The 15,524-nt window shown below is 46.2% G+C and overlaps 1 protein-coding gene across 9 annotated transcripts in view; it reads left to right on the top strand.

The window, feature by feature from the left end:
* The window catches only part of SCN8A (sodium voltage-gated channel alpha subunit 8), a 121,900-nt gene extending 106,470 nt beyond the window's left edge, over window positions 1–15,430 (top strand). For 8 of the 9 annotated variants that reach the window (XM_082421284.1, XM_082421282.1, XM_082421283.1 and 5 more), the window contains 5 exons: window positions 762–815; window positions 1,329–1,466; window positions 2,467–2,571; window positions 5,545–5,815; window positions 8,840–15,430. In XM_082421284.1, coding sequence (XP_082277410.1) covers window positions 762–815; window positions 1,329–1,466; window positions 2,467–2,571; window positions 5,545–5,815; window positions 8,840–9,987 — 1,716 coding nt within the window. In that variant the 3' untranslated portion in view covers window positions 9,988–15,430. The remainder of the gene's footprint in view (window positions 1–761; window positions 816–1,328; window positions 1,467–2,466; window positions 2,572–5,544; window positions 5,816–8,839) is intronic. The other variant, XM_082421278.1, reaches the window with a different exon arrangement.
* Window positions 15,431–15,524: the final 94 nt, after the last annotated feature.

Here is a 15,524-nt window from a genome sequence, read left to right as displayed (position 1 = left end):
GCAGCTCCAGGAAACCAGTGCACATCAGCCAGCCAAACATTGTATTGAGTCCCCACCACATGCAAGGCACTGTGCTTGGGCAGTACCAGGGCCATCAGATGAATAAAGAACTGCCCAGGCCCTGAAAAAACTTAGAATCTGGTTGAGTAGGTAAAACATAGAACGAAAGGAAAACATGGAGACTGTTAAACTGGTTATCCGTATTAGTTTCCAAAATCAGGTTAGGTATAGTGGGAGAATTGGGAAGGGGCTGCCTAGGATGAAGCCAATGTGGCCACTACCATAGGCTAAACGTGTGTCTTAGGGGGAAAGTTCTGACCTTGTTTTTTTTTAATGCAACTATTAATTTTTCAGACCCTCCCCCCCCCCCATTGCTTGTTTAACACCTTTTTAAAAAATGACTCCTTCATGGAGGGGTAAGTTCTAAGTAAACTCAGTAGATTCCTGCCACTCAAAAATATGAGTTTGCCCTAGCTTTAGGCGACCTTCTCAGACCCATTTTAAAGACCTTTTGTAAAAGTATTGATCCAGTTACCACCGTCAACATGTTTCTCTGCCAATCTTTGATGTTATATTCAGTGACTTAGACAAAGCTCCCCTGGGACCTGTATTAACAAACAGAAAATTCTGTGTCCACGTGAGGCTGCGCCCAAACTCCCTGACTTGTGTTCTCGCTGAACCTAAGCCTGCCTTTGGGACCCTGCCCAGACTCCCACGCACCCCCTCACAGGCACAGTCTAATGACTGACTCTGTTTGCCAGGCAACCTTCAAAGGCTGGATGGACATCATGTATGCAGCTGTAGATTCCCGAAAGGTAAGGTTATACCTGGTGAAACCACAACCTTCTTAAATGGTTAGAAAGCAAGCAGCATGGTGGAGCTCATCAAGAAAGAGAGAGAGGGTTAGAACATGTTTTGCCTGTCTCACTGATTACAGATCACTTTCCTCCTCTCAGGGAGTCATCACTCTCTTACAGTGGCTCCAGATGGTGAGGCTGTTGGTTTTCACCTGGCCCTCATGGAGCTGTCTGCTCTTCAGTGCTGATTTGAAATGAGTGTGGCTCCTAGCAGACAGCCCTCCCCTCCCCCCTCGCCTCACGATTTGCATATTCTTCACATACGTCATGGAAGGCATAATGCCTTCTCAGGGCAGGACCTGCCAGTGTGGAGAAGGAGACAGGCAGAGAGAACCTAGGGCTCCCCTACCCCAGCTGGCTCAGCAGCTCAAGCGGTCAGCGGGGCTGACGGCCTTGGCATGTCGGAATCCCCCACCTGACCCCCAAGCTAGGAGCTGACTCTCTTTTTTTTTTTCTCCTGTCCTTTGACAGCCTGATGAGCAGCCTAAGTATGAGGACAACATCTACATGTACATCTACTTTGTCATCTTCATCATCTTCGGCTCCTTCTTCACCCTGAACCTGTTCATTGGTGTCATCATTGATAACTTCAATCAACAAAAGAAAAAGATAGGTCTCCTCCCCACATTGCCCGTGGCCGGAGGTCAACCCAGATGAGAGGCACTTCTGTCCCTCTCTCTAGAGAGAAATGCCTCTCTTTCTCTAAAATCCGTATCATCACCTCACTGTGGCACTGGCCCCACTGTACATTAGTCCCAACCAGCTCGTTCTGTTCTGCTGGATTTTGCAGTGTGCGGTTTACCACATTTACTAGACCAAACTAGCAATTTACTAGTACCAAATTTACTAGCAATTCCTGAGGCTTTTTACTAGGTTTGGCCTCCCACCAGAGGGAGGTAGGGTCAGAGAGGGTCTAGTGACAGCTGAAAAGGAAAGCAGCAGATGAATAGCTTGAGTGAGAAGTAGAAATTGTCTCGACTTGTCATTATCTATGTTAATCCCTGGTACCACTAGCACATTGGGATTTGAGAGATCAACCTTGGAAAGCTCACTTCCTTTACTTGTCCCAGATCGTTAACAATTTTTCCAAAGCAAATAAGATTACTCTTGTCATCCATTTTATAAATCAAGCCTGTCCCAACAAACTCCAAGGAACTTCCCAAATTGTTTGCTCCCACCAAGATTTCTAAATTTTTAATATTGTCAGAAATAAATGGGCCATTAGCCAGGACTTGAAAATCCTTTCATTTTAAAATGCTTTTTTGAGAATTGTGTCAGGAAAGCAGGCCCCCCAGAATTTATGAAGATGTGTTTAGAGTCATGGCTCTCAAGTTTATCCTTCCCTGGGGGTCTGTTAGTCCATTTCCTTCCTTCTTTCCTTCCTAGCCCCTAGCAGGTCTCAGAAATCCCAAGCTGAAAACAAAGGTATCTCTTCGAATTAGACTAGTTGTCCCAGGTCTACCTCACTCTGGGACAACCATTAGCTAAACTGACCTCTGGAAAGTAAAGGGGGTTGATCCCCCTCGGTTCTCAGGGTTGCACCTTAGGTCCAAACCTGTAGCATGTGAAAGCCAGTTGTAATTGCACGTTCTCTTTTTCCCTCCTTTACTTTGGAGGTCAAGACATCTTCATGACCGAAGAACAGAAGAAGTACTACAATGCCATGAAAAAGCTGGGCTCAAAGAAACCACAGAAACCCATCCCCCGCCCCCTGGTGAGTGCATTGTGCGGGCCCAGGGCAGAGTGAGGCCCCATATGGAAAAAGACACGGCTAGAGTTACTGCAGAGGGAGGAAAGGGGCAGATGATGGGCGGCCTGTGCCCTCCAATCCTCTCCTCGCTGTCCCATCCAAAAGATCTGAGGAAGGGAATTCGCTGGCCATCCAGTGGTTAGGACTCTGTGCTTTCACTGCCGAGGGCCCGGGTTCAATCCCCGGTCGGGGAACTAAGATCCCGCAAGCAGGGATCTGAGGAAGACGGCAGAAGATCTGAGGAAGATGGCAGAAGAACAGGGGTTAAGCTATGGGATGGCTTTTGCATTTGCACCTGACCTTTCCTCTGAGGCATCCTGGGGCAGCAGCAGAGAATCGGCATGTTGACCACATTGGCTGTGACCCTGGTAGAGTGATGTTTTAAGAGACCCACTAAAACTTAACAAAGGAAAGTGAAATGAAAGCTGATCTCTTTCCTACCAGTACAAGATAGGATTTGGTCATTATTTTCTCAGCTCTCTGCTTAACAAGTAAGTCTTTTGCAAGGATGTGCCTGAAAGCTAAGCTAATGCCTCTTTCTGGTTATCTGTGGGAGCAGGAGAGGGTGAAGCTAGGAGAGTCTGTGGCCTGATTTCCCCCCTTGAACTGAGCCTTTTGTAAAACAGATTTGGAGACTGGGATTCTGCTTGACCCTGTGTTGGTGGTGGTTCTCTTGCTTCAGAGAAGGAGACGCTGTGCTCCTGAAGCCATACATCCCGCTGAGTGGGACATGACCCCCAAAAGCCACGCTCAAAGCTCCTTTTTCTGTAACTTTTATTTAAAGTAACTTTTTAGGGAATTCCCTGGCGGTCCAGTAGTTAGGACTCCGTGCTACCACTGCCGGGGCCCCGGGTTCGATCCATGGTTGGGAAACTAAGATCCCACAAGCCGTGCGGCATGGCCAAAAATAAATAAATAAATAAAGTAACTTTTTATTTAAAACAACAACACCACCACAGCAGATCTCTTAAAAGCTTACCTGGCAACCTAATTTATAAAAATGAAAGTGAAGCTACTTTGTTTGAATCAAGAGTGGGAGTCCCAGACCATTTTCCTGACAACCCCACACGCCCTGTTCCTGGCATACCCCCCTCACCAACTTCTGAGGGAGAGGAAACCCTAGGGCTTTGTGGAACAGTTTGAAAACCACCAAGTTAAGTAATCCTCAAAATAAGCATGAGCTCAAGTGCCTAGGTATCTAAAATATCAGGGAGATCTTAAGAAAGAGAACATTTTTTATATTTCCTTGATGATAGTTTCCACTTTGATAGAAATGTGATCAGAGGGAATGCAAGAGGATTGCCATTTCTAAAGTTCTGTTCAGTACTTTGCACGTGGGAACCTGAGCGTATTTTCTTCCACATTAAAATATAAACGCTCAGTGTGGTAGGAAGCATTAATAAAGACTTATTCCGCAAATAGTTACAGATCTCCTACTGTGTACCAGGCACTAGGCAAAAAGTGATGAACAAATTTAGACAACACAATCATGGAGCTTACAGTGTAGTGCGGATATAGATAATAAATAAGTGAACAGTTATTATAAAATGCAGGGACTTCCCTGGCGGTCCAGTGGTTAAGACTTCACCTTCCAATGCAGGGGTTGCGGGTTCAATCCCTGGTCGGGGAGCTAAGATCCCACATGCCTCGCAGCCCAAAAACCAGAAACATAAAAAAAAACCCAGAAGCAATATTGTAACAAATTCAATAAAGACTTTCAAAATGATCCGCATCAAATAAATAAATTAATTTAATTAAATGCAGAGTGTTGTGAGAAAAAAATTAACTGAAGGGCCATGACAGAAAATAATGGAGCCCTGGGCTGGGGGGGGTCTCCTTTAACAGAGTCGTGGGAGAAGCCTCACTACGGCGGGTCTATTTGAGTGGATGAGACGGAGCCAAAATGCTGGGGAAAGGAATCCCGGAAAAGCAAATGAGGCCCTAAAAGCAGGAAACACTAGTGTGGCCAGGTGGTGATGAACCAGAGGAGGGGGTGTGAGGTGAGCAGGATCAGACTGTGAAAGGCATTTTGAAGTCAGGTTAACCACAGGAACTTTGTTGCAAGTCCAATGAGAAACTAGTGAGAGATTTTAAGTAGGAGAGTGATGGGATCCATTTATGTTTTTAAATAATCACACTTGCTCCTGTGTGGAGACTGCATTGGATGAGGGCAAGAGAGGAAGCAGGAAGACCAGTCAGGAGACCCTTCTAGAAGCCCAAAAGGGAAGATGATGGTGGCTTAGTTAGAGGAGGGCAGCAGAAATGGAATGAAGTGGATGAATTCGAGGAAGAATCCACAGGACCTGCAGTGGATTAGATGGGGGATGAGGGAGAGGGAAGAGCAGGAATGACCCTCAGATTTCTGGCTTAGAGACTGGATAAGTAATTGCGGTGAGAGAAGAGCAAGTTGGGAGAGGGGCAGAGGAAAGGAGGTAGCTCTGCTTTGGACCTGTTGAGCTTGTAGATGCTTATGAGTCATCCAGGAGTGATACCAAGCAAGCAACCCAGGAGTTCAGAGGAAAGATACGGGCTGGAGAAGAAAACACTTGGGAAACTGAAGTGCCTAGATAATATGTGAGCAGTAAGAATAGATGGTAGGTGAGCTCTCCAAGGGAGGAAGAAGAGATTAAGAGAAGAAATGGCTGGCAAATGAGACTAAAATGGAGCAGCTGGAGAGGTAGGAAGACACCCAGAAACGTGTGATGGCACAGACACAAAGAGAAGAGTGGCAATTTTAGAAAACTCTTGGTGAGGGAATGTTGACGTTGGTCTTTGTCCATGCTCCTGATATCCTGCTAGAGCAGCAGCAGAGAGCTGGCCAGTATTCCAGCAAAGAAAGCAAAGAGAACTTCCATTAACAGGATGGCAGCTCCCACAGTCTGCTGGGGAAGGTTTTCATGAAGCCTTTTCTGTCTTCCTCCCTCCCTCTCCACCCAGAACAAAATCCAAGGTATCATCTTTGATTTTGTCACTCAACAAGCCTTTGACATTGTTATCATGATGCTCATCTGCCTTAACATGGTGACAATGATGGTGGAGACAGATACGCAGAGCAAGCAGATGGAGAACATTCTCTACTGGATTAACCTGGTCTTTGTCATCTTCTTCACCTGTGAGTGTGTGCTCAAAATGTTTGCCTTGAGGCACTACTACTTCACCATTGGCTGGAACATCTTCGACTTCGTGGTGGTCATCCTCTCCATTGTGGGTGAGTGGGGCAGGCGAGGAGGGGAAAGGGACCTGACTGGCCCTGAGGATGGGATTCCGGGGAGTGCAACGAATGACACAGGGTCGAAGGGCAGGCAGGTTACTCTCGGGTTACACCCATGGGGGACTCCAAGTCAACTTGTGGGCCAGCCCCAAGTTGCTGATATGGGTCGGCAAGTTTCTACGAGTCTTCATAGTAGTCTTGGATTGTAAATTTTGTGGCTGAAGAGAGGGAAAAGATTAGATTTGGTTCTTGCTTTCAAAGAGTTTACATTCTAACAGGTAAGGTAAAAGAAATATATTTTAAAATCTGGCTACAATAGCAGTATAAAGTGGAAAAAGGCCTGGTAAGAGATTGTTAAGTTGGATATTAATGAGGAACATTCTGGTGGCGACAGCAGTGACAGCACTGCTGCTGATGGCAACGCTCATTTACTAAGGTTTTATGGTGCCAAGTAGTTGGAGAGTTTCTTCACTTGTGTTATCTCATTTGATCCTTATGACAGCCCAGGAAGCAAGGTATTTTACTATCTTTGCTGTGAAGATGTCCAGGGTCACTCAGTTAGGAGGTGGCAGAGGCAGAACTCAAGTTGGTTTTTAACAGTGACTGTGTGGCATTTGCTTCACCCTAAGGGCCTGGAAGGGCTGATGTCCTGGCAGGCAGCGGAAATGCTGTCCTATTGATCGCCCTCGCCCAAATTTCCTTGCCTTCCTAAAAGGCATCTCGAATGGTGAAACACTACCTTGGTTCCAGGTGGGTTTGACTGACTTACGCTAGCAGAGGTAGAGTGCCCGAGACCCAGGGAACCAGCTCCAGAGCTGGTTTAGCAAGGTGGCCACCAGAAGGCAGCTGCGCTCCCACTTTCTAGTTCTGTCCTCCAGAGCAGGGTGTCCAAAAATGTGTTGACTAATCTCATACATTTCTCCCCAAGAAAAGAATCCCATGATGAAGTTACTTTGGGCAACACTGTACAATACATTGAATTTCCCTTTGGAGGGTCACAAGGCACATTAGCCTACAGGAGGCTCTTGAAAGTCTTGAAGTAAAGAATTCTGTTTCACACATCATCCCACCTTTATTCAATCACAACACCCCGTTTTCAAGTAATAATAATGTTTCTAAGAGTTTAATGGAACATACTATGTGCCGGTCACCATTCTAAGTGCTTTACATGTTTTAATTTATGTAACCCTCACAACAGCCCTGTAAGTATCATGAGGAACGAAGGCACAGAGCAGTTACTGAGACATGCAACTGGTAAGCGAGCGAGCCCAGCCCCCTGGCCTCAGCTCCGCACTCCTAACCTACCACAAAACACACTTTGGACCATGCTACCCTTGTCCACGTTTCTTAAACTTTTTCTGCCCACCCATCACTAAGTGGGATGGAAAACCCACAGATGAAACCATGCCCCCTATTCTCAGATGGTACTTGAAAATAAGGAAGAAGAAGAGTTTCTTCGGATAATTGGGATTTTTTTTAATGTCATTAATCTGTTCAGAAACAAAAGTTAGAAAAAATCTTTTTAAATTAAGAGGAGTTTGGGTAAAACTCCCCCTGGAACCTCCTGGAGGACCCCTTAAATGTAGATCCCACTGCCTGGATCGCTGTCTGCCCATCTCTCTCCCCTTTTCTCTGGGCACAAATACACATTCATCCTACAGAACATTACTGAGGCATCATCTCCTCTCTGAAGCCTCACTTGCCCACCATGTACGGAATGCAAGTATTTCGTACATTACCTGCCTTCTTATGGTCACTGGTTATGACTTCATTGAGAAGTAAAAAGAGGAGAGCTGAGAAATCATCTTGAGTCCTGGCTGAGGTAGAGATTTTCTTGAAAGCTGAAAGTTAAGATTCATAGCTTAAAACCTTAACCCCTGCAGTTCACTACCCCAATATTTATGAATCCTTATGGTTGGAAGATATTTCTTTATTTAAATGAAGATGTGCTCACACTCTCTCGTGGGGGCCTCGACAGCAAGAGAAGACACTGAAGGAAGAGCACGTGGTGTCACTGCCATGCCTTCAGCTGTCGTCTCCCAACCTTTTCATCTCCTCTTCCTTCTGTGTCCCCTCACTGGGCTCCCGTTATCGCTCTTTAGTTTTAAAGGCAAGTGGTCTGGTGGAAGTGGACCCCTGGATGAATGTGAACAGAAAAAGGCCCTCTGATGTGCGTTTCACCCTCTACTTTTATATCCTATTAACGTCTGGATATTTTTACCTGGTGATACTGGTTTTTGATTGATGGCTTTAAACACAAAAATCTAGAAGCTCTTGAGTTGAAAACTACTCCCGAGAGATCCCTTTAGTTTGTAGGCTAGTTTGGTAGGGTAGGAACATGGGGCAATGAGAACCAAAAATATCTTTTCAGAGCCAGGAAGAAGATGCCCTGAGAATTAGTGGCATTAGCGGACTAAGACTTCACAGCCAGAGGGTAGCGAAGTTACGGGGTGGAGCCAGGACTTCTCATTCACTGTTTGTGGATGTGGTAATTTGATAGCACTTTGGAGAAGAATCCATAACACCTCAGAAAGTTGCGCATGGACAAATCTGAAAAAAAACGAATTTAACACCAGAGATCAATCTCACAAACATAATGTTACGTCTCAAAAGCAAGTTAGAGATCTAGAAAGAGAGACACGGTATAATTCCTTAAACATAGTAGGCTGCTACCTATATATTATTTATGGGTTCGTACATAGCAAAATTACGAAGACACTGGGGTGATACATGTCATCTGCAGGATAGTGGTTGTTTCTGGGGGTGATGAGTGGAAGCAAATTTGGTGTCTGGGTGTTAGGTACCTAGGTGTCCATTTTCTTGTTTTCTCTGCTTCTCTATATGTTTGAGACATGCGATTTTCTTTTGAGAAAATTTTTTATTATGAGGGTTCAGATTGAATAGTAAGGCACTCATTCTGTAAAGTCCTTTGAAGTTAAGGGCTCCATAGTGCCAGGCGACATAAGTAAAGTGAAAGGGCATCTCCAATCTCAGTAACATATCTTCTATTCCTCTTCTTAGGAATGTTCCTGGCTGATATAATTGAGAAATACTTTGTTTCCCCAACCCTGTTCCGAGTCATCCGATTGGCCCGTATTGGGCGCATCTTGCGTCTGATCAAAGGCGCCAAAGGGATTCGTACCCTGCTCTTTGCCTTAATGATGTCCTTGCCTGCTCTGTTCAACATCGGCCTTCTGCTCTTCCTGGTCATGTTCATCTTCTCCATCTTTGGGATGTCCAATTTTGCATATGTAAAGCACGAGGCTGGCATTGATGACATGTTCAACTTTGAGACATTCGGCAACAGCATGATCTGCCTCTTTCAGATCACAACCTCGGCCGGTTGGGACGGCCTGCTGCTGCCCATCCTAAACCGCCCCCCCGACTGCAGTCTGGATAAGGAACACCCAGGGAGTGGCTTTAAAGGGGACTGCGGGAACCCCTCAGTGGGCATCTTCTTCTTTGTGAGCTACATCATCGTCTCCTTCCTGATCGTGGTGAACATGTACATTGCCATCATCTTGGAGAACTTCAGCGTAGCCACGGAGGAAAGCGCAGACCCTCTGAGTGAGGATGACTTTGAGACCTTCTATGAGATCTGGGAGAAGTTCGACCCCGATGCCACCCAGTTCATCGAGTACAGTAAGCTGGCAGACTTTGCAGATGCCTTGGAGCATCCTCTCCGAGTGCCCAAGCCCAACACCATAGAGCTCATCGCCATGGATCTGCCAATGGTCAGCGGGGATCGCATCCACTGCTTGGACGTCCTTTTTGCCTTCACCAAGCGGGTCCTGGGAGACAGCGGAGAGTTGGACATCCTTCGGCAGCAGATGGAGGAGAGGTTCGTGGCATCCAATCCTTCCAAAATGTCTTACGAGCCAATCACGACCACGCTGCGGCGCAAGCAGGAAGAGGTGTCAGCAGTGGTCCTGCAGCGCGCCTACCGGGGACATTTAGCAAGGCGGGGCTTCATTTGCAAAAAGACAACTTCCAATAAGCTGGAGAATGGAGGCACCCACCGGGAGAAAAAAGAGAACACCCCTTCTACAGCCTCCCTCCCATCCTATGACAGTGTAACTAAACCCGAGAAGGAGAAACAGCAACGGGCAGAGGAAGGAAGAAGGGAAAGAGCCAAAAGACAAAAAGAGGTCAGAGAATCCAAGTGTTAGAGGAAAGCAAAAATTAAACACTGTACAGATTTAAAACTTGCAAGTGAAAGATTGTTTACAAACTTCCTGAATATTATCAATGCAGAACAGCTGTGGAGACACTTTAACCCGAAGATCTATACCAAACGTAGTCTGCTTACCATGTAACACGGTTGCATCTCGAGCAGTGACCTGCCAAGGGCAAAGGACCCTGCTCCCTGGACTCACAGATTTTCTAATGCTTGGGCAGGTGGTTACTGCATGTTCCACATCAGTCAATGCAACTTAGGACAAAACTAACAGGATACAAAAACAGAGGCGAGGCTGCCGGGACCAGTGTATTTCCGTTGCAGCCAAATGGATTTTATTTTTTCATTCTGTTGATTCTCAGAAGCAGAAAGCATCAATTTAAAAGTTTGTTTGTTCATGCAAACTCTATTTGCATTCTTACATTAGTTAGGCTAAGCAGCAAAAAGAAAAAACACACACACTCACATTTAGCCCATGTCATTTAATTGTCAGTTTCTTTGACATAAGCCGCATCTTCTCCACATGGGCTTCACGTGGTTTGGAGATGGGTGGGGGAAAACAATCAGGTTTCTTCAGGCTGAGGAGGACTTGCTCAGGCCAATTCCAAACATTGTGCTCGTTCAATGCGTAGAAATGATTTGCATGATGGCATGCCGTGATCAGAAGTCATGCATGAGAACCGTACACCACAGGACACTACTAATCCTGTCCCCTGCGCTGGGTCAGCCTTTGGACAGGACCCAGCCCTGCACCGTTCACTGTATTTGGAGGAAAAAAAATGGTAAGCGTTCCACACCCGCTGCAATTCTTTCTGAATTCTTAGAAGTCTTTTCGTACACCTTCCGGGTAGGGAAACATAACCAACCAATTGACTACCACCACCAACAAAAAACAAACCCAGTCCAACAAGCAGATGGATCCGTTGTGTGTATATGTTTAACAGACATCTCTAACATACAGCCATTGTTGCACATTTTGAAAGATGAACTATTTAATGCTGCTCTGGGGCCCATACCTGGGGAAATTTTGATCTCGAATGGCTTGTATTAACGTCACTGTAAAACCAAATCCTAGGGCTAAAAACAAAGATCAAAAAAAACTTTTTTCATTTATATCCTGCAATATTTATGATGATTGTTTAGCCTTCATACTGGAGAACTGACTTTTTTTGGGGTAGAGATAAAAGTGCTATTCAAAGTAGCATGTTATCTCTAGAGGGTCATTTGGGGGAACTTAAAACAACCTTTCGTTGGGGGTAAAGAGGTGCTCACTTCATCGGTATCATGTCCTTCTGCACTGTGGCTTTCTCTGGGCTTGGGTCCATGTGGAGAGGGGTTCAGATATTCTGAACAGGCCTCTCTTCTACAGAGGGGTTGTCACAAGCTGACACACCGCATGGTTCCTCCTGCCTCCATCCCATTTTTCCACCAAGCAGGGCTTCCTTTACCCACAGAGGTGGGTGAGGGCCACAGCACTGGAGCTACGGCTGTGGTTTCTTTCATTTATTATTAGAATAAATAGTCACTGGTGGGACCTCAGTAGAGATGGAGCCGCCTCTGAACCCAGCCCACTTGGTTTCTTTATTGCATTGGTTCTCATGAGAAAGCGACTTAATATGAATTCTTAAGAAGTTCCAGCTTCCCCCAGCACCTTCCCTTTCGGCCAGTTTTGCCATCTACTTAGAGACCTGCCCATTGTCATCGGAGGGTGGCTTTGCGGGGGAGTGTCATAGCTTCCGTCCGTCTCCCGCTTCAGGGAAGACAGTTTTTAGTCCAGGGGTTTCTCATCTGATGACTCGATTTCAGAGCTAAGATGCTGCAGTTGAATGTGTCAGGAAGTCGATACAAAGAGTGAGGAGAGACTTCAGCATGCAAACCAAATCAAAATAAGTTCTTCCTGAACCATAAAATGGAGGGAGAAAAACAACCCATGATCAGACACACCAATCTGCCTTGCAGTAGAAGCACTTTGGATGTAATTTCACAGTCCACCTGACTAGTTTTGTGTAGAACAAACCACAGCAAGTCAGTAAGCAGAGCTTTCTATCTTGTTGGACCATTAGAAACTCTGTCCAGCTTTCATAAGCCTGCTTCTGCGGCATCATCCGTAGTACTTTTTGTACTACACCTGATACCAGGTTGGGAAGGCGTTTTTCTCGGTGACCCTGCTAACTGCTAGGATGAATGTATAGTAACGTGGACAGGCTACATCGTAAACAGCACAAAACAGAAGCTGACGTGTGGTTATTCTTTTTAAGAGAATTATAAATACTGTAATATATCATTTTATTTTATTGGCATGCCTTTTTGTAAATACAAATTATTAACTTATTAAATAGGAAATGGCTTCTGGCTTATGCCATTGTCATGTTTATTTTTATTTTTTATACTTTTCTTTCTTCTTAGAACTTAGATGCTGTCAGCCAATGTACATCCCCAAACCAGACAGACAGACAAAAAATTTTTTATTGCTAATGGTCTTTTCCAAAACAACAAAAAATATATATATTTTTGTTCCAATGTGCAATAAATTCTAACCACTTCTATGCAAGATTTGGCTAAACTTCATAATCGTTCTTGTTCTTAGGTCTTGAGATGGGCAACAGAACTATAAGATCCCGCTCCGTCCTCTAAGTGCTCGTGCTAGTGATGTCATTAAGCTACTAGAGCATATTAATGAGATTTTTCTGAGCTCTGACCCTTTTCCTCCCCCAGACCCTGGTCCCCACCCAGCGGGTTATCTCCTCAGTGACACACACGGGCCTTGGTATCTGACACCCATCAGCCAGCTTCACAGGGAAGAAGCCACCTCCACTCTATTTGAAGTTTCACTTTTTTTTTTTTTAACTTTTCCCACCTTCTTTCCCCTCACCCATCGCCCCTCTACCCACCCTCTCGCTCACGCGCTCTCGCCCTCACCCGCCCTGCTCCACACTTCTTTGGTAGTAAGTGACACCATCACCAGCAGTTGACACCCGCAGTTAACAGGCATTGAACTCAAAGAGTCAGTGATGACGTTCTTCTACGTCTTCACCGAGTGGGTAAGTGGCAACGCTTTGCCAAATATTAACGAAGCCAATCAAGAAGCAGCAGCAGCCACAGTATCACTGCACGTATATATATATAGATATATAAATACAATATAAATATTTATTTTTTGTAGCCAGGTCCTTGGTGCAGTATTTATACTTCACAATCCACCTTTAAAAAAGGACAAAAAGCAAAAAGACATGTGATGCTGTTAATTTAAAACGCAGAGCCAAAGCCACTGAGCAGCAGCTGACACGGTTGCTGGCTTGTGTGTGAAAAACACTTTCCCCTCTTCTTTCCTTAACCTCCATGTTGCTTAGGATGAGGAGACTCCGTAATTTAAAGCAGAGGGCGAGAGCAGGGTGAACTTCCCAAGTCAGCGGACCTGCTCCCATCCCTCTCTGAATGAGCCACTCTTGGCCTCAGAAGTTGGCTGAGGAGAGACTAACAGAAACTCCCAGTCAAAGCCCCTGGAACGACAGTGCCCAGAGTTCTTTTATTTTTCGCCGCAACCAATGTAAGCTTGTAAAAGACCAATAGTGAAGACTAGTGTATTAGTGAACGCATGGAGGCCAGCACTGCTCTAAACGAGACGTGATAAAAAGTACATCACTACTATAAGCCAAAAGGAAACAAAATAAAAATGACCCTTTTTACTGTACAAGGGAAGCCTGTCTTGGTGTGCGTTTGTTGCTTGACTCTCCCAATTTCTGATTCCTGGGAGGGGTCTGGGAATTGGGACTTCAGCACATTTGGGGAAAGGAGGGGAATGGAAGGGAGAGAAATCAGAGGGTTTCCTGCAAAGTTCTGGCTAAAAAGTAGAGATTGGAGAGAAAAGCAAGGTCCTGTCCGTCCCCCCCCACCCAGATCCCCAGTCACCCATTGCATGTGGCATTCCTCCCACTACTGGGCCAGTGCTTCAAGGCCCATGAAACCCCTTCCTCATCGGTCCCCCTGGCAGAGCCCCCAGAGAGGCTGTCAGCCAACCCAGCCGGGCTGGCCTTACTTCTGCCTTTTTCACGTTTTTTAAGAAAAAAACTGTCCCAACGCCCCAAAGCTCGGGCGAGCACGACGCCCAGCAGCCTCCCCTCTGCTAGCTAATGCTGGGCCCTGCCCTCCACCAGCCCCAGCGGCAAACCAGCAGACTAGGGCTGCTCTCATTCGCATTCGGCAGGGAAGGGGGGGTGCCCCTCCCCTTCCCTCACCCTGCCCGGCTTTGGGGACATCCCTCTCTAGGCCGTGTCTCCCAGTCCAGGAACACTCAGGAGGATTTTGAAGTGCCCACTCTAGTCCGCTCCAGTAGCTCCACTCTGGAGAGAGATGGCTGGTAGGTCAGTCCCCATCCTCCTCCCCTCGGCCCCCCGCCTCCAGGCCTGCTGTGGAGGTGAGATTGCCATGGGTTATGACTTTGTGACTTGAGTCCTGGGCATCTTCTGTGATGATGCCTCTTTCTTTTCTCAGATGTTGCCCAAAGTTTTGCAAAAAGCTTCGTTCATTTTCAGGTACCCCCACCCCCTAAAGAATCGGCTGCAACTAGCCAGCCAGGGGGACATCAGGAGGGAAGAAGTAGTCTGGGTTCGGAGGGGCCCGAGGTTTGCACAGTCTGTGCTGTGGCTCAGCATTGTGCTTTCTTGGATTCCCCTTCCAAGAGTACCAAGATTTCCTCCATCAAAACGCTCCTGAGGCACCCCCTACCCCTGCCCCCCACTGCTGTTTGCTGTACATAGAGGCTAAGTGGGGTGGGGTGGGCGGGTGTGCACGTGTGGTGTGTGTGTGTGTGAAGAATGTATATAGGTAAAGGGGAGCGTGGTCCAGTGGTTCCAGAAAAGGGACAGAACTCCTGTGTTCCATCCCCAGCTCGACCACTGACTCGCTGTGTGGCCTTGGGCAAGTCACTTAACCTCTCTGTGCCTCAGTTTCCCCATCTGTAAAATGGGGATAATAATACTGACCTACCTCACAGGGGTGTTGTGAGGCTTTAACTAAATGTTTTGTAAAGTGTTTTTGAGATACAGAGGCAAAGGCACTAGGGAAGGGCAAAGTATTATTTGGACTTATGGAAGATGAAATGGTACCATAAATGCTGCTATTCTGAGAGCCATTTTAAACTGCACTGCTCCAACCACCCCCGCTTCTCATCACCAGGACAGCAGGTCGAGAAAATGTCTTTCCTTTCACTCGCTTCTGGGGTTTGTGATTATTCCAGACACTTAATTTTTTTCCCTTGCTGTATCTCCTTCCCTCACCCCCTCGACTTGTTCCCTGTTCCGTTTATGCGGAAATGGCAGAAATGCTTGAGAAATGAGAATGTATAAGAGGATCGGAAGTTTATAGTCTGAAATTTCAATTTTACTTTGTACTGTACATCTTTTTACTTTAGAATTTGCAATAAAGGGTTACGTCAATCTTGTTTTCAACTCTCTTCTTGGACTGGCCTGTCATTCTGTCATTACTCTCACACCGGAGCCCCTCAGCCCAGGGTAGCCAGGGAGTCAAGCA

This window comes from Balaenoptera physalus, assembly GCF_965194825.1.
Source record: "Balaenoptera physalus genome assembly, chromosome: 13".
Classification (NCBI taxonomy): Eukaryota; Metazoa; Chordata; class Mammalia; order Artiodactyla; family Balaenopteridae; genus Balaenoptera; species Balaenoptera physalus.
Note: the sequence above shows the minus strand (reverse complement) of the source record. Positions and strands in the feature narration are given on the sequence as shown.